Source organism: Octodon degus, unplaced genomic scaffold (assembly GCF_000260255.1).
Source record: "Octodon degus isolate 3935 unplaced genomic scaffold, OctDeg1.0 scaffold00233, whole genome shotgun sequence".
Taxonomy (NCBI): domain Eukaryota; kingdom Metazoa; phylum Chordata; class Mammalia; order Rodentia; family Octodontidae; genus Octodon; species Octodon degus.
The window spans coordinates 1,163,042-1,181,669 of record NW_004524809.1 but is presented as its reverse complement, the minus strand read 5'-3'; the positions used below and the strand labels follow the sequence as shown (position 1 = coordinate 1,181,669).

At 51.5% G+C, this 18,628-nt stretch overlaps 1 protein-coding gene across 2 annotated transcripts in view; it reads right to left on the bottom strand.

Moving 5' to 3' along the window:
• Window positions 1-18,628, bottom strand: part of Vgll4 (vestigial like family member 4) — a 121,720-nt gene that overhangs the window by 6,964 nt on the left and 96,128 nt on the right. For both annotated transcript variants that reach the window (XM_004645609.2, XM_004645608.2), the window contains one exon: window positions 14,306-14,495. In XM_004645609.2, the coding sequence (XP_004645666.1) occupies window positions 14,306-14,495 (190 nt within the window). The remainder of the gene's footprint in view (window positions 1-14,305; window positions 14,496-18,628) is intronic.

Below are 18,628 nucleotides of genomic sequence, written 5' to 3'. Positions count from 1 at the left end.
TGCCCTGCCGTGAGCGGGGCCCTCCCCCAGATCCTTCTGCCAGCAAGGACTAAGATTTGTAAAATCCTTCTGCCAGCAAGGACTAAGATTTGTAAAATCCTTCTGCCAGCAAGGACTAAGATTTGTAAAACCCAAGCCAAATCAACCTCTCCTTTAAGGTACAGGGATCTTGTATTTTGTGCCAGGGAGGAGGAAAGTGACGAGACCACAGACCCAGAGGCCAAGTTACCTTGGTATCACCTTGGCCACACAGAAAGTGCATGGTCACTGGACGCCTCCTGGCCTTTGTCCTCCACTTCTCACTTCATCAGGCTGCAGACACTGAATTCCCACACACGTGCATGTCACACACCAGCACCCTGCCTTCCTATGTGGCTTGCTGTGGTGCCCCTCCCTTACAGCTTCTCCAGACCCAGGCAGTGGACAGTCCCAGATGACTGCGGACACCCCTGTGTCTGAGAACCTCCAAACCCACAAAATGACTCTGAACAACAATTCCAAAGCTAATTTTGTTTTTAAATAATTCACTCTTTCTCTGACCCTAGAAACTGCAGAACAAAAACCAGCCATGAAATTACAGTACAACTATGCTAAGTTTAAGCACTGAGTATATAAAGTGATGAAATCTATATCTAATAAATAAGGGGGGGGTATTACAGGGTTTTACTTTGTAGTGTAGGCTGGCCTTGAACTCACTATGTAGCCCATGCTGGCCTCAAACTCAAAGGGATCCTCTTCTGCCTCAGCCTACCATGTGCTGGGACTATAGACTTGCACCACCACGACCGGCTAATAAAAGATCTTGAGGTAACTACTATTTTTTTTTAATGTATCTGGTGCAGGGTCTCACTATGCAGCTTGGACTCCTAGTGATCCTCCTGTTTTCAGCCTCCTTAGTAATCCTGTTTTCAGCCTCCTCAGCTGGGATTACAGGCATGTGCCACCAGGCCCGGTCTTGGTGGTCAGCTCAGCATGCCTGGCCCCATAGCATGTGGTGCCAGGGGCCTAAACAAGCACCTAGTCTGCTGAGCTATCTCACCAGCCTTTTTTTTATTTTTATTTTTTGGAGATAGAGTCTCACTATGTAGCCCAGGCTGGCCTCTTACTCTCAGGAGATCTCCTGCCTCAGCCTCTTGAGTGCTCTGATTAGAGGTGTATGCCATCACACCCAGCCATATACTATTTAAAGGCCATGGTATCTGCGAGCAGACCATACAGTGCATCCACACACAGTACTTCGGGCGATCATCACCTCTGAGTGCCAGGCAGGCCTGGCTGCATTGTTATCTTATCCCAAAATAGAGGAAAGGATTAGTTTTAAAAACACAGCATAGAAATAAGGTCTAAGTCATTTAAAAGAAAGATTATTTTGCAGACACCTAGGTGCTTGAAAGGGCCGACATACTGATAGCCAGCAGGGCAGTTACAGGACTTCACAGTGCCCATTCTAAGGTTAACAGGGCCAGGGAGATGGCTCAGTACAGTAAGCACTTGCCTGGCAAGTGCAAGGGCCCGAGTTCAAACCCTGTTTCTAAAAAAAAAAAAAAAACTAAATGGTTTTTAGGGATCACAGCCTCAGGGAGGACAGGCTCAAATAGGAGAAGTGGGATCATTTCTAAGGCTAACAGGGTCCTCGCAGCTGACTTCCTTTCTTCTGAGTTATAAAACATTGCTAAAATATTCTACTTTTCAACTGTGAAGAGATCAGAACGAGTGCCCACGTGACGCGAGTAGCACTACCAGTACCTAAGAGAATCCTGGCTCCTGACTCCAGCTCTTCCCGAGGCCACAGCTTTGTGGAAATGGGATGTGGTGGGAGGGGACCTAAGCCGTGGCTGCCCCTAGACACCAGCTGAGGCTCTGCAAACCTCTGAAGTGTCCAGAAGGCCACCTCCACTGACCCATGTGGTCCTGGGACGATGCCCACCACAGCACCACTACCCCACCTGCCAAGTGCACGACTCATGCCACCCTCCAGATAAGATGGACTTGAGAGTTGATCCTTTCTCTTTAAAATGCACCTCTCTTTGTGGTAAAGTGTATACATAAGCATACGTAAAGATTCGCCTTTTCACTGTTTTGGGAGGGGTGGAGGAGTATGGGGATGGAACACAGGGCCACACCTCTGCTAGGCAGGCACTGAGCAAGAGTTGCACCCTGGCTTTTTTGTTGTTGTTGTTTTTTAATGTATTTGGTTCAGGGTCTCACTATGCAGCTTGGACTCATGGTAATCCTCCTGTTTTCAGCCTCCCCAGCACTGGGATTACAGGTGCACACCACCATACCCGGTCTCAGTGGCTGGCTCAGCACAGCCAGGGACAGGGCCAGCACCACTGTGTCTATTTTTATTTTTTGCAGCAGAGTCTTGCTAAATTGTCCTAGCCGGCATTGAATTCATGATCCTCCTTGCCTCAGCCTCCTGAGCAACTAGGATTACAGTAGTAATCAGGTGGTACCACACCTAGCTTATTTTCAGCACTAAGCACATCCATAGTGCTGTGTAAACTAAGTCACTGCGGCCATTCCCAGGACCTGTCCCTATGCCCAGGCTGCCACTCTATCCCAGCGAGACATTGTCCCCATGTTCTCCAGGCCCTGGTGCCCACCATTCCACTCAGTGTCTAGAAATCCACCTGCTCTAGCTCCCCAAGCCCAGTGGCACAAGCCTGTAGTGTTAGCCTTTTTATAACTGACTTATTTTGCCTGCACAGCACCCTCCAGGTTCATCTAGATGGTATAGGTTTTGGATCTAGTTCCTTTTCAGGGTTCTTAACCTAGGCTGGCCTCAGCCTCCCGAGTGCTGGGGTTACAGGCATGTGCAGCATGCCCAGGTGTCAAATACCCACCCACTGCCACCATGTGTGATATATTCTACACCTGGGCCCCCCTCTCAGGGCAGCTGACTTGAGCAGGTGGGGAAGCAGGAGGGCAGGCAGTGAGACTGAGGTGCTCATTTTCCCAGGTCGGAACCTCTGCAACCACTGCTGCAGCTAAGTATTTGACTCCTTGTCATTTTAAGGATCCATGTTACATCAGAAACACTCCCTTCTCTGGGAGGCGGGCTGGCAGCTAGACATCCTGCCTGCATTCTGGGCCCATGTGACAGCCACCACCCCACTGCAACCTGCTCATGGTCACATGGACCATGACGACCCTTTGCCCATCCCAGAGGACACTCCGGTCCCAGGCCAGCTGGGTACAGAGGCACAGCATGGGGAGGGACAGGATGGGACAGCACTAGGGGTGGGGAGCGGGGGAGAGTCGCCATCGTCCCTGCTGAGTGTGTCCTCAGCACCACCAAGCCCAGCGTTAAATTAATCCCAGCTGAACATGGGGGGCTGCCATCTGGTTTGGAAAAGGCAGGAGAAGGCAGTGAAATGAAAGGCTTCACACTAACCTCGCTTTAATCATTGCCAAGGAGCACAGAGCAGCCGTGGCCTACTCCCTCCTCCCAGAAAGCAGCGGACTGGGACTCGGACTTGGCAGCCTGCGCCTGGCCAGGCGGCGCCCCGCCAGAATAAGAGTCCCCACAAGGAGGGCCCAGGGCAGGGGAAGCTCCCTGGCCCAGGGGAGGCTGGCAAGTCCTGGGAGGGGCCGCTTTCGGGGTGGCTGCCAGAACGTTACACACATCACTACAGTTCCACTTTGTGAGCAAATGGATCTGCTGTCAGTCACAGCCAGCGATTTCCTCCTCCTTTGTTTCTGCATCTTCCACAACTGGAGGCTTTTATAAAACTCAAAATGTGCCGAAGAAAACACAGGAGGGGCCAGCTGGGCAGGAAGGAAAGGAGGAGCAGGGACCTCAGAGGCCCCCTTCCCTCCTGCAGGCCACCTGGGCACTGCAGGGCGCCATCCTTCTGTCTCCTACACAGTACTTGCAGCTTTGTGGGATGGGGCAGTGCTGACCACAGGCACCAAGACAAAGCCGCAACCTGTCTCAGCCTCACATGAGCCTGAGGTGGGCTCAAAAAGCTGCTCGGTCTGCAAATTTCAAGCCAGATCCTGGCGCCAGGCAGCCTGGAGGCAGAGGCCAGGGAGCCGGGAAACTGCTCACAACACTGAGCTCCTGTGACCCTGGTGACACCGAGGCATCCAGCTCTAATCAGCTGGTCACTGTCTCCTTTAAACTGGGGCCTAGGGGTATAAGAGAAAAGGCAGGAGCATGTCTGTTCTGGGGAAATCCACTCAACCCCCCTCAGGACCCAAATGACGCGCACAGTGCCTTCCACATCCTGCCCACGCAGTGTCTATAGCAACAGTGTCCACAGCACTCCAAATCTCACGAGTGTAACTTTCTAGTAAACGCTGCATCTGTCAAGCCACAGGAAACATCTGGTAAGCTGGTTAAATAAAAGCAGAGTTTCAACTTCTTCCTTCAGAGGTTGCTAGGGGTACCAAGAAGAGACTGAAACTGTCTGTGAGGGGCCAGGGGAGAGGATCAAAGCCAGGGACGCTGGGTTGTGTGCCTGGGGCCTGCTCCTCAGCAGGATGCTGGTGGCCTGAGTCCTGCCCTGCTCCTCAGCTGTGCCCATCTCTGTGTCCATGGCCTTCCCAGGCCCAGTCCCTGCCCTCTCCAGGCTGGCAGCAGGAGTTGCAGGCTACAAGAACAGCAGGGTTCTCGTCAGCCTGTCCATCTGTCTGTGTCGGTGTCCGCATGCGTGCGTGCGTGTGTGCGTGTGTGTGTGTGTGTGTGTATGCATGTGATACCTGTCACATGTCACAAGCACCAGGTGTCATGTGACATGGTCCACTAGCACGTTACAAGGCCTTTCCACGGAAGATTCAAACATCTCCAATCAAAAAATAATTTTTAAAAAATCTATATTCCGAAAGCACATCACATCTGTTATTTTGCTGACACAAGATCCATACTATGGACACCTTTACTATATCAACAACAAGAAGAGCAACACCCTAATTTTTTAATTAGGCATAAGCCAGATGATGGTTACAAAAGCCCAAGTCCCTATGGCCAAAGAGCATATAAAAAGATCGTTCAAGTTCCCCAGCAAAAAACAAAAGGCAACACTCAGCAAGACAGTGTTTCCTCTGAGACTTGTGAAATTTAAAGACAGTCAGCGGGCACCTTGGGGTGATGCTGAGCAAGCAGCGTTGCACACAGCTCCAGTGGGCATGTGAACAGCTCCACCTGGGCCCTGGTCCAGCAGGAGCCACCGAGGAGCAGAAACGCTGCCCTCAGACCCCCAAACTCCTCCTCCCGGGACAGAGTGCATGATTTCTGAACAAGGATGGAGACCTTGGCATTGCGTGAGCAACTGTGAGATCTTGAAAGCCGTCCGAACACCAGCATTTGTTAGCACATCCTTCTGGTCCAAGCAACAGACAGCATAGCCACTTAGCATCAGATGATGGGAGAATTTACTGGAAGGAAACTGTCATGCTTCTTGGAAGTGAAAGAAGCAAGTTGAACAACCAATTCTTAAAAATGGAAAAAAGGAGGCGGTTGCAGGATCTTGGGAGGGCTGCACGTCCTGCCTCTGGCTGGAGTAACCTCAGCCCTCTGCCGGCACTGGCAACCCCTGGAGCAGCTCCAGGTTCCCTACTCCATCACCTTCACAGCGTGCCACTAAGGAGAAAGTGACACCAACTGGAAGATGTTGGCAGTGTTGTGATTATGCATCAAAAGTCCCCCAACACACACACACACACACACACACACACACACACACACACACACAGAGGTTCCAGTCGAGAACCTTCATCCAAGCACTGAGTAAATTACTTCCAAGAACCCCAATACCAATAGCTCAGTTCTCCTGGGAGAGAGAAAAGGAGCATGCGCCATGAAGAAGGGAAACAGACCTGGCTGGATGAGATGCAAGGAAAGGGGACTTCAGGCCTCTCACAGCAGCCAGGAACCAGGCTTTCTGTCACACGTTATAGGTGGCTTAGGCTCTGATCCTCTGCAACCTCCTCTCCTGCCAGCACCACCCTATCCACCTCCCTGTGGCATGTGGCCACACATCCCACTGGCACACCTGGACCTAGAATTCTTTGGCTTCTAGGTCAGGGCTAGAAGGAGGGAGAGGGCACACTGCAGGGCAAATGCAAAGAGAGCTATGCTAGCCATGAACATGGGGGCTGTTAGGTTTAGATCCAAAGTATCCCCCAAAAATCTTGCATTCAGAGGTAGAGCTTTCAGAAGGTGACTGGGTCACAGAGCTTGTGCTCCTCAGAGGGTTCACCCACTGAGGAGTTCTTAGTGCATGGCGCTGCATGGAAGTGGGGCCCAGGGGGAAAGGGGGAAAGGCAGGTCAGCAGGTTTGTGACCTGGAAGAATAGGGTCTTGTCCCCAGCTCCTCCCTTGGAGTTACTTGATTTTATTTTTTATTTTTTGTGGCCAGCTCAGCCCACCTGGGGGGTGGAGCTAGCGCTGCATGTGGTGCCAGGAATCAAACTGCAATCCCTGCACTTGCCTAAGCAGGCACTTTAGACCGTTGAGTTATCTTGCCGGCCCCCCTTTGAGTCCTTTCTTGGCCACCAGGAGGTGAGCAGCTTTGCTTTCCTCTGCCAGGCTTGCCCACCATAACCCTCTGCCTGGGGGCCAGTTGACCAGGGACTGTGCCTCTAGAATGTTAAGGCAAATAAACCTCTCCTCCTCTTGCTTGGAGGTGTCAGGCATCGTGTCCCAGCAATATGAAAGCAGTCTGCACAAGGCAGGCTTGGCTACACATGGAAGAAAGGAGTTCTTAAACCCAGTTCTGGCAAGGCAGTGCTTAGTGTGCGGTGGGCGGGTCTCCAGTGCCAGGTTCGGGTCTCAGCAAGAGACAAAGACCTGGCAGCCATCAGTCTCCAGTGGCCAGCGGTGCCATGAGCACAAGCAGGACATCTGACGGTCCACACAGAGAGGGCAGCGCCCAGGGTAGATCTGATGTTCATGCTTCAGACCAGTTTTTTACTCACAGCCTCAAGGCTAGAGGTCTGAGGTAGGGTGCTGCATGGCGGGTGTCCAGCAAGGATGGAAATCTCTTCCTGGCTTGCACTCTGCCACCTTCACGCTGTGTCTTTCTCTACAGTGTGAAGACAGCACAGATGTCCCTTCTTTGGATGGACCTGGCCCACTCACAACCCCATCTAACCCTCGTCAGCTCTCAAAGCCATCACACTAGGCTTAGCAGTGTGCAGGTACATTGTGAGGGGACACAATATGGTCCATGCTGGATTCCATGGCTACTGACCTCAGAGCCTCTGGCTGCACAGTCTTCTGTGCTAGGTTCAGCCTTAGCCTGGATGTGCCCTCCCCAACACGCTTCCCTAGCTCTGACCAGGGAAGGCCTGCTTCTCAGAGCACCTCACACGCACAGTGGGACAGAAGTCACTTGGTCACTAGATGTTGCTGAGGAGATGGCTAAAGGCCCAGCAAGGCCGTAACCATTCCTTGTCGGCCCAGTAACCTGGTCAACTTGGGGGTGATGAGAGTTCAGTCCCAGACTTGCATCTACAGAGGTTGTGCCTGACCAGAGCATGTCAACTCCATGTGCTCAGCAGGGGTGGGCTGGTGTCTGTGAAGACATATCCTACCTCATTGGGAAGGGGTGCAGAGGGAACGGAGGTGGAGGAGGGGACAGCAGCGAGGCTGGCTTCCTCATGCAGGCCACAGCATGCTGCCTCAGTTGGCATAAGAGCCTGGACCCCACAGCAACGTCAGGTCCTCTCATACACTGGAGACCGTCAGGTTAGGTTTTAGGGTGCACAGAGCACATGTGTTATAACTCAAGAGGTGCAGCACAGCTGAGCCCAGTGCTGCCACTGATTAGAGGTCTCCTAGCCACAGAATTGGGGCTTGGAAGCCACCTGCAGGGTGGCACACATGGCCTCACAGGCCTGGTCTGGAGGAGCCATAGGTACCCACCAATGCCACCTTCTTGGCACCTGTCCTGCTGGTCCCCGATCCACTTATAGGGACACACTTTATGTGCTGTCAGAGGAGCCTGGCTCTGCGTTGCACGAGGAAACTGATGTCATGGGGCAGTGCCAAGCTTAATTCTATCCCTGTGCACAAACAGCTGCCACCACATCCCAGCCTGGAGGTGGCGTCCTGAAAATGGCCTTCTTAACCCAGCAGCCCGCAGGGCCAGGAGAAGCCATACAGTCCTGAGTCACCTGGGGGATGGGGCACCCGGCTTCCTAGGTGCCCGATGGGCTGTGTAGGCCTATCTAGAAAGCTGCTCTGCATACACACTGGGGGCTTACCCGGTCCCCATGGGTACTGCTCCTGCTCAGAACTAGGCCGTCCCAAGGCTGCTGCCCACACTCATAACCAGCATGACAGGGTCTCAAGGCTGGGAGGCTAGAAGGGAATCTGGGATCCTGCTCAGCCCTGTCCTCTGACCCCAGCCCACACGTCTTTGAGAAGCAGGAGGGTCACCCACCACTACGGTCCCCTCCGCATAGACAGGGCCAAGTGGCGCTGCTGGGAAAGGGCTGATGTCAGCGCCAGGGACAAGGAGGCCTTTGTTCCCTGCTCAACTGTGAAAACAAGAAAAGGCCTCCAGCCCAACAAACAAAAAAGCCTCACAACGCAGGCAGGCCCGTGACCTCTGCTTAAAGGCACCATGCTCTGGCAGCAGGATGGCCATGCACACCAGGGTTTGCGACACTTGCTGATGAGGGCCAGCCCCCCACCTGCTGCTGGCACCCGCTCTCCCAGGACCAGGGCCCTCGAGGTATATATGGAAGGCTGGGGCGCAGGAAGGATGGCGAGAAGCAGAGAGGCTCCAGACACCTCAGTTGCTGCATTAGTTATAGAGGGAAGCTGCAGCTAAGGCTGGAGAACCCTCTTCATCCCAGAGTACTCTGGGAGCAGAGCAAGATGCCGTGAAGGGGAAGAGGAGTGGAGAGAAAGCAGGACATCTGAAGGAGTCTATGCAACCATCTTTAATCTATCAAATCTGGAGAGAGAGAAAAAAGACATGTCTTGATTATTTAAAGCAAGTTATGAAACATTATAGCTTCACTAGCTATAGTATCACAGGTCTGTAATCCCAGCTTCTTGGAAGGCTGAGGCAGGAAAACTGCAAGTTCAACTAGAGCCTGGGCAACTTAGGGAGACCCTTTCTCAAAATAAAAGGTAAACTTCTGGAAATGCAGTCAGTGACAGAATCCCATAGGTTCAATCTCCAGGACAACGAACATGCATACTGTCTTGGTTACTTTTCTCTCACCGCTGGGACAAAATACCTGACATGCAGAATTAAGGAAGGAAAGGTTTATTTAGCTCACAGATTTGGGCAGTCTCAGTCCATACTCGGCTGGCTCCAAGGCAGAGTGGCACACAGCAGAGGGCAGAAGTTCACAGCAGTAGAAAACAGCAAAAGCACCAAGAACAAAAGGGAAGAGCAGCACTCACACCCATAATGCCAGCACCACACCATGAGTCAATCACAAACTCTAGAGGCCTACCCCATGGCTGCATGAGGCTTTGTGGGGACATCTAGACACAAACTATAACTCAACAAAAAGCCCCAGTTTCAATCTTTTAAGTTAAAGTTACCATTGGCTTGTGCCACTAACTGAAAATCGCTCTTCCCTCGCACTTGTTCGGAGCTGGGGGTGCAGCTCAGTGGCAAGTGTTTGCCCAGCACTCACAGGTCCTAGCTCCACGCCCAGCACTGAAAAACCCCAGCTGAAAAACTCCCAAACCAGAAAGAACCCTTGTTTGTTCCTGAAGGGATTCCCACCTTCCAAGACACTTCACTTCTGTGGGTGACCAGGCAGCAGCCCCTCCTTTAGTGCCCTAGCAGAGAACTGTCCCTAGTAGCTGGGGACCTCAGGACCCCATCTCCTCCCTTCCCTGGCACACACTACTCATGCTGTCTAGCATTGTATGACGAATCCAGAAAGCCACACAGATTATCCAGTCCTCCCTGGGGTTGGTTGGGACGTAGTACCAGGCCATCTCTCTACACATGGGACCCCACCACCTTGACACACCATGACCAACAGAACCAGGGCGTCGCCTCTCAGGTACAAATTTAATTTGAATCAAGAGCTGTTTCCTTCACACTCACACGCATCTCCAGTGAAAGGTCCTGAGAGAGATAGAACACAAGGGCCACCCAAGGGACGATGGTCCAGTCACCAAGGGGCAGCACAGGGATCTCCAAAAGTATAGATCACACCTAACATCAGAAATGCTTCTCAGTCAACAGCACTGCAGAACAGAAAGGAAACCTAGAGGGAATCTTAGAATCCCATTCAAACCTACATCTTTCCCTCAAGTTTCTGTTCTGTGCCCTGCACTCAGTTCCCAAGGTCGTGAGGTAGGGGCTTTTGGGCCTGGGCCTGACCATCTCTCCCTACCTCCCAGACATGTTTGTGGATAAGACTGCCAACAAGGTGTTTAGAAGGGGACACTTGGACTGAGGGGCCTGCACAGCTGCTGTAAGGATGAGGAGGCCAGTGACTGTGACTCCACCCTGCTCTGGGGCTATGGCAAGGTCCCTGCCAGCCTGCTCCCCTGAGTGGGAGCAGGAAGGACCCACCCCAACCTCACAGCCCCAGGAGACGGGGCTGCAAGCCAATACACATCTGCTGCATCTGCTGCCTTGCCCGTCCTCAGACATCAGAAGTCTGTGGGAAACTCTGACTCCACAAAGTTGCCCCTCTCAGCATCACTTCCAGAATTACCTCCAGGCAATGAGGGCTGCCAAAAGAACTTAGGCCTGGGAAGTGATGGAGTACTATGCAGCTATGAATGGCAGCGGGGAACTGGCTGACAGGTTCCACCATGTACTGCCAAATGAAAACACCAAGCCCAGGAGGGAAGAGCAGGCTGGTTTGTGCATAAGAAAGGGGCGGGGGAGGGGGGGTGCAAAGCATTCAGGCGTGGGCCTTAGTCACCAAACAGAGACACTTAGAGGACACCACTTTGGGAGGAATGGAATCACCAAGCACCACACATGCTTTAATGGCTTGATATTTGGAACTTTCTTGATGCCCTCCATGTTCAAAAAGTAAAATTTAATCAACAAAGGCAGCGAAAAATCTAAACTCAATGCAAGCAGACATAAATAGCAAGATCCTGGTAAGGGAAGTAGGAGTCACCAGGAACTCGTACTGTTTTTTTGTGGCCACCTCGAACCACTGTCCTTGCACTTGCCTAAGCAGGCACTTTAGGCAACACATCCCCATACTCTTTAACACAACCAAACCAGGGAAAAATGTGAACTGCAAACAGCGGAGTGCAGGAATTTGGAAATGTATGCACTCAAGGAGGACAGGGCAGGCGCATGGCACTGGGCACAGAGTCACCAGGGGCCACAGACGTAAACAGGGATGGGTACACAGCAAGCTCACGGGGCCTGCCAGAACCACAGGGCCACTAGATCTCCTTGTTTCCGGGGGCCGTCTGTGGAAAGCCAGCAACCAGCCCTTGTGATGCTACCACATCTTGGGGCTGTGCAGTCTGCCTCTGCCACAACCCACAGGTGGCCAGGGACTCTGAAACGTGGCTGGTGCAACAGAGGACAGGGGTTTCTAATTCTGTTTCATTTGATTTTTTATTTTGCAGAGTCAGGGCTGGAACCCACAGCCAGGTGAGGGTGAAGCAAGCACACCACAGAGCTGCACCCTGGCCTGTGCTGGTGCTGTGTGTGAAAGTAAATCCACAGGAAGCTCCTGCCATATAAAAGACAACCCATGTCCAGGAGCGGCAATGGCACAGCATCAGGGAGGTACCACGTGACACTATGCTGCTGGCACCACCCCGGGCTAAGGAATCAGGCCTTCCTGGGCACATAGCAACTCTTTGGACAGGTAGTGGGTTAAGGGATGGGCCTGGGACATCTGGGTTGCCACCCAGCAAAAACATGATCAATAGCAACAAACAAACAGCAGGGTAGTGGCTCAGGGATAAAGGTACTGCTGAAGGGCACAGCCCCTGGACAGAGCAGGGGTCCCGAGGACACATGAAGGGTCACAGAGGACCTGTCAACTCCCAAGTACACACTGATCTTAACATACTGTCCTAAGACACCTGTATCTCTGTGTCACCACATCAAGTCTGAATGACCCAGGACATAAGGAGCAGGTGTGAGGGCCCAGGGACCCAGCCACATTCACCTGCAAGAGCTGGAAAATCACTTCCTCTCCAGCCCATGCCAAGTAGCCCGGGCCCCAACCCCACAGGAGGGTGACAGAGACCAGCACTGAAGCCTGCCACTTTGAGCCCCCCTCTGCCAGTTGCTGAAACCATGGCTCAACAATATCCCTGTCCAGAACTTTGATTTTTTTCATGAGAAATAAACTCATTTTCACTGCACATCTGGACCCTCATTTCTCTCCTTCCCAGGAGAAAGGCACTGGGGCTAATGTTGTTCTGCTCACTGAGCCCAAATGTATTACAGAGAACTTCTTAGACCTCAGAAACAAAAAAAAAGGAGAGGGGCTGCCAAAACTCAAGTAAGGAACATCTCATCACACTGAACGACATTACTTAGGTACAACCTCCCATGCGAGCAACCAGGGGACACTGAGTCCTTCACCAGGCTCCCAGGAAACAAGCAAGGGGCACCAATCACTTCCTTACCTCACAGTTCAAAAACTCTCTTACAGTGAGTCAGGTGGGGTGGTACACAGCTGCTAGCCCAGCAGCTGGGAGGCTGAGGCAGGAAAATCACAAATTCAAGCCCAACCAGGGTAACCAGTGGCTTGGCAACACCCTAGCTCAAAAAATAAAAAAAGGTTGGGGCTGGAGTTTGGTGTAAAGACCCTGTATTCAACTCTTGATATCACACACACACACACACCCAAAAAAAAACCCCAAAACTGATGACACACATTGTCGTGTGTGTGTCTTCGTCTTCTACCACAATAAAAAACAGGAAACCCCCCTTGTGGCTGGGGGCCGGCAGAACATGGATGCTGCTGAGTGTACATCCCCACACTCCACAGATGATGAGAAGGGGCTGCACACAAAACTTAATCCTGTCAATACCATTTATAGTGCTTCCAGCGTCCTGGGATTCCGGGTCTCATTCAGGACCGCCAAGGGCTCCCGGATCCTGCCCTGGGGACCTGCTGTCCTCACAGCAAGGAGTGCCCAGCTGCAGAGCAGGAACCATGGCACTGCAGCTCCCCTTCCCCGTTCCTTCAAAAATAAACAAACAAAAAGCTCTAGGCTCAGGAGACAGGGATGGGAGGGAATAAGAAATTCCCAGTAATAAAAGAACAGAGTCCAGCCTTGGGAGGAGGCTGGCCGGATCTCAGCCCGGCCTCCAGGCCTGCCTGCGAGAGATCATTGTTCTGCAGGCCGCCAGATTCCTGATGGAGCAGATTCCAGGGCTGCAGGCTGCAGGCTCAGCCTGTGACTAACACTGCAGTGATTTATCTGAGGATAAATACCTCTGTCAGTGTCTCATGACTGCACACCACGAGCCAGGCAGATCGGAACGTGAGGAATGTGAGGGCGCAGTCACTGCCAGCTGTGGAGCCTCCGCCACCAGGCAGGGCCGGGGCTGCACCTTCCTGCCTGGCTGGCAAGCATCCTCAGGAAGGGAAAGCACGGAACAGGATGGGATGGGACAGGACAGGATGCTGACAAGGTGGGTCCGGGGCCAGTAGGCATCCTCGCATCTGTGCCCCTCCTAGCAGGACATGCAGGCCCACTGCTGCCATAACGCCCCTAGGGAAAGCCATGCATGTTGGGGGCGAGGTGTGTGTTGAAAAGCATGGCCGAGCAGCCACTCCACTCAAACACACAGACCTGGGGTTCACACTGAGGAAACTGTGGCCCACAGAGTTAAAGGGACCTGAGTCAAGATACAGCTCACCTTGGTGGTGATTGAGGACCCATAGCCCAGTATCCCGGGACCAAGATGGGCCTGCAGCTATGGCATGGGCTTCAGTCAGCTCGGGCGTACCACCAAACCATGGCATAGCCTGCTGCCCCATCTCTGGGGAAGTCCTACATCCGCCTCACATGGTGTGCACAACCCACACCTCTAAGTTACAAGGCCACTGGGGTCTACACGGGCAGACCTCACATGGGGCCCCTGAGGACACCAAGGGTATCCCATTCAGGGACACATGGGGCCCATAAGGACAGTCAGCGTCAGTGTACACATGGAGGACAATGACCCCCAGGAACATGTGGATGATGTCCCAACACGGGCTGGGAAAAGGAAGACTTCCTGTCTCCACAGGCTGTAAAGTCAGGTGAGCCTCTTCCAGGCCTCAGGTCACAGCCTGACATCAGTACCTCACGAGATGACAAGATGACAACTTATCACAGGCAGAAGCTACAGGGACATCAGTCCCAGCCTGGAGCAAAGCAGGGACTTACAGGTGGGGGCTGAAGATGCGGCCCATCTTGGCAACGTGGTCAGCTTCACAGTCAAGGTCCTCGTCCCCTGGTTCCAGGCTGAACTTTCTCTTGCTGGGGCTTATAGGGGGCGGTCCTGTGCGATGGCTGCTGAGGGCAGAGGCCACCGGGAGGGTCTGCATCCTGGGTTCTCCCCGGAGAGCAGCTTCACCTACACAAAGAGAGACAAAGCTGCAGTCAGCAGGCGGGAGAAGCAGCCCCATCTCAGTCCCTGGGCTCCCTGCCCGCCCACCCACTGCTCAGGCCTCTGCAGAGCTACTCCCAGTGGAAAGTTTTCAGCAGAGAGGTGGATACCCAGCAAGCCGAGAACACAGTCTGGGGCATGTCCCTGCCAGATGACACTGACAACATGGTCTTCAAGCCCAGTTCCTCTTCTGGGCAGAGTTTAAGATGTAAAGTGGCAATAAAACAGCAGAGGGGAAAAAACAAGTATTTGCCAACAGTGTGAGAAGTTAATTGAAAACGTGAAAGACCTTCGTCCAGGTTGGTTGGAGCACTCCGCCCCATACCTGGCCTCCCTACCTTTACTGTGTGCTGTTTCTGTAACATTATTTTCTTTCTAAAGAATTAGGAAAATGTATGGGCTAACAGTTCACATTTCTTCCTGGAGTTAAAAGGAACTGAAATACATTGTTTCATGAGGAATAAACATCTCATTCTTACTAAAAATAGTATGTGACAAAGATCAGCACAACACTTTGGACAAGCAATTTGCCACAGGGTGCACTTCTCAAAACAAGTTTCAAAGGTAGAGCCTTAAATTAGGGTTCATTTAGCTGGGTTTTTAAGATGGTCTTAAAATGACCCAGGCTGGCCTGGAACTCTGTCCTCCTGCCTCAGCCTCCCAAGTGCCGGGGTACCACCAGCCTCAGCTGAGGTTCCAGTTTTGATCCACACTGACTTCTTAGTATTTTTCATTAAAAGACTTTAGGGCCGGGGAGATGGCTCAGTAGAATAAGCGCTTCCCTGACAAGCACAAGGCCTGAGTTCAATCCCTGGTTCCACCAAAAAGAAAAAAAAAAAGACTTTATACAAGTTGATCACTACATGCCTCAGTAGGAATGAAAACCAACATGAACTTTAACAAAGTTTTGGATCATGTAAAATTGACAAACAAGAGTCATAATTACCTCAAGAAAAAATCCACACTTCCTCAGTCCTATAAGGCAGCACCTCCTTTCCTACAGATTAGACCCCTTTGCTCTGGTGATTTGCATCATCCTGAGCCCAGCCATGCTCAGTGCTCTGGCCACAGCCTGGAGTCATCTCAGGAGGAAGTCAGTCCTGCCGTGGCTGTGTGGCCAAGAAAGGAAACCTCTGTTTGCCTCCCCTGACTCTGATGCCGTCACAGGCTGTGGGCAGTTGTAACAGTCTTTTACTTCATGCACATATGACAAACAGGATTCTGTTAGGCCAAGGCGGGCGCAAGGCCTTCTGAGTATTTACCAGGAAAAACACAAACTCTGCCAGTTTAGTCAGCAAGATACAAACTTGCAAATATACATGGACCCACAACACACCTCCAGGCCTGGTTTCTTTAAAGGATTCTGGCCCCAAAGCAAACTGGAACTTTCCATTTTAAACAAAATACCTAAAACATAAGCCCAATGCCGGCCTCTACTTTTGAATTTAGTAGGTTTTGACTTTAAAAAACAAAGCAGAAGGGCCAGCAAGATAGCTCAGCAGACTAAAGCGCCTGTTTAGGCAAGCTTAGGGAAGCACAGGGATCACAGTTTAAGGACCACAGTGTGATGCCCAATACCACATGTTGTGCTGGTCCCGCCCCCAGGGCAGGCTTACCAGGCCACAGAGCTGGAGCACAGTGGTGTACTCCTATAATCCCAGTGCTGGGGAAGCTGAAAACAGGAGGATCACTATGAATCCAACCTGCATAGTGAGACCCTGTAACAACCAAATATATTTTTTTAAAAAAGCTAATCTCTTTACCTTGATAAGTTAGAAATTATTCATAAATTTATTATTTTATAATAACTTGTAATAATTTTAGAATACATTGGGTATGGTGGCACACACACTCAGAAGACTGAGGCAGGAGGATCAGAAGTTTGCACCCAACTCAGCCTTATGAAACTTAGCAATTTAGTAAGATTCTGTGTCAATATTAAACAGAATTAGGCTGGGAATGTGGCCTGGTGTGAAAGACCTGGGTTCAATCCCCAGTACTGGGGGATAAAAGAACGAGTCACTGCCACAAAGAAGAAAGTCCATACGTTTGTGTGGGTTTTTTTGGTGGAACCGGGGATTGAACTCAGGCCCTTGCACTTGCCAGGGAAGTGCTTATTCCACTGAGCCATCTCCCCGGCCCAGAAAGTCCATACGAATGCTCAGGAAAATACAGATTCAGCTGGGCCACACCCTCTGGTCTGGGAGTCAAGACACATCTGCCAGCTTGGTTTTGCCTCTACTGGGAGAACAACAGGGACAGAGGACACAGTGTAAGCAGAAGGGCCAGCAAGATAGCTCAGCAGACTATCCAGACTATACCTCCAGAGAGCAGGGTACATGGACTACATTGCCTCTAGCCCTTGGGACATGAGATCCAGCCCCTAGTGTCATCATCTCACAGTGAGAGTCAGGGACCTATGAGCCACTCAGCACCTGTCAAGAAACCTTTCCTGTGTCAACTCCAACATGCACAGTGAGACCTAGGACATGAACCTCAAATGGTGCATGTGAAGTCAAAGGAGTCTGGAAGCCAAGTTCCTAACCACGGCCACCTTGTCCTCCAAAGCACATCAGTCCCAGAGCGGAAACCCAGCAGACAGGATCTCCAAGACTGTCCTCCCTACAGTGTGTCCCTACCCCCATCCTGTCTCCACCCTTCAGCTGGCCCTGTTCTGTGCCTTTTCTGGAAGCCTAAATCTCACCGCTAAAACTTAAGCTTGGGCAGTAGTGGCGAAGGGATGGTATGCACATTACGGCGGGTTGTTATCACTGAAAGCGCAAAGCTTCGCCATCTGGTGCCTCCCTTCTAGCAAGGGGCACAGGGTTGCTGCTGCCACACTGTCCTTGGTCACAATGCAGCAATGGCATCAGTGGGTAATGAGGCAGGGTGAGTGGATAACTGCTCTTTAAGTTTCATTAAAAGTCAAAGTTGGCACAGAATAAGGAATTTTAAAAGCTCTATTTAAGAAAGTATTTATACAAAAAATCCTTGCAACTCGAAAAGAAAAAGCCCAATGAAAAAGTTGGAGGGGAACTGAGTAGACATTTCTTCAAAGATATGCACAAGGCCAGCAAGTCTCACAAAGACTCCTACATTGTCAGCCACTGGGAGGACCCCGCGCCAAGCCTCCACAGTCCACCTGTCAGGATGGCTAGAACCCAAGCTGGCAAGGACATGGAGGACCAGAAAGTGGTACATGCAGGAGAAAGAGCCCGCAATTCTGCTCTCAGTGCGCACATCAGAGTGGCAGACACAGAAATGTGTCCCCAAGTGAGGGGACATCATTACTCAGCCCAACAGTGCATCAGGGTAGTAACCACACTATGGCATGGGTGGACCAGGAAACCAGGACAGCAAGTCCACAAAACCAGGTGTAACAGCCACAAACTACGACAAGTCCAGAGCAGGCAAAGCCAGGGCAACAGATAGCAGGTCACATGCTGGGGGCTGGACAGGAAACAGGAAGTAACAGCCAGTGGGTGCTGTTTTCTTCTGGGGTCTATGAAAATGTTCTGTAACTGATTCTGATCAAAGCCACACAGCTCTACACCACAGGCTTACAGTATGGGCTTCAAGTGAGTGAATTACAGACTGCCTGTGTCAGCCCTGTAAGGATGTCCACCTGCCTCCCTACTAAGAACGTATTTACAAGGAGATGACCAAAGACCGCAATATTAATATATCCTTGTCTCTCTCAGGTTTTTCACATGTAACTGTCAAGTAAGAACAAGTATCCTTGAGTTTACCCTGCAATAAACACAAACCCTTTGTGATTGCCATTACAGCTCTCTGTCAATGTAGATGATTTTTCCATCTTTAGATACCAAGTTAAAAGATACTACATCAGAGAGCCGCTGAGGGTGCCTAGGGATACAGATTCACCGATTCCTGAACGCTCAGTGCCCATCGCAGGCTGAGGCCAGGAAGGAGCTCTCAGAAAAGCATAGCAAGCAACTCATTCAGCCAGGAGATGAGAGAAGGCTAGAGGGGCCCTACCAAACAGCTCACAGGCCGGGATCTCTGGTGACACTGTGTATTCCTATCACCACAATGGCTCAGCAATTCATAAAAGGAGAAAGGATTACCTTTTTTCTTCA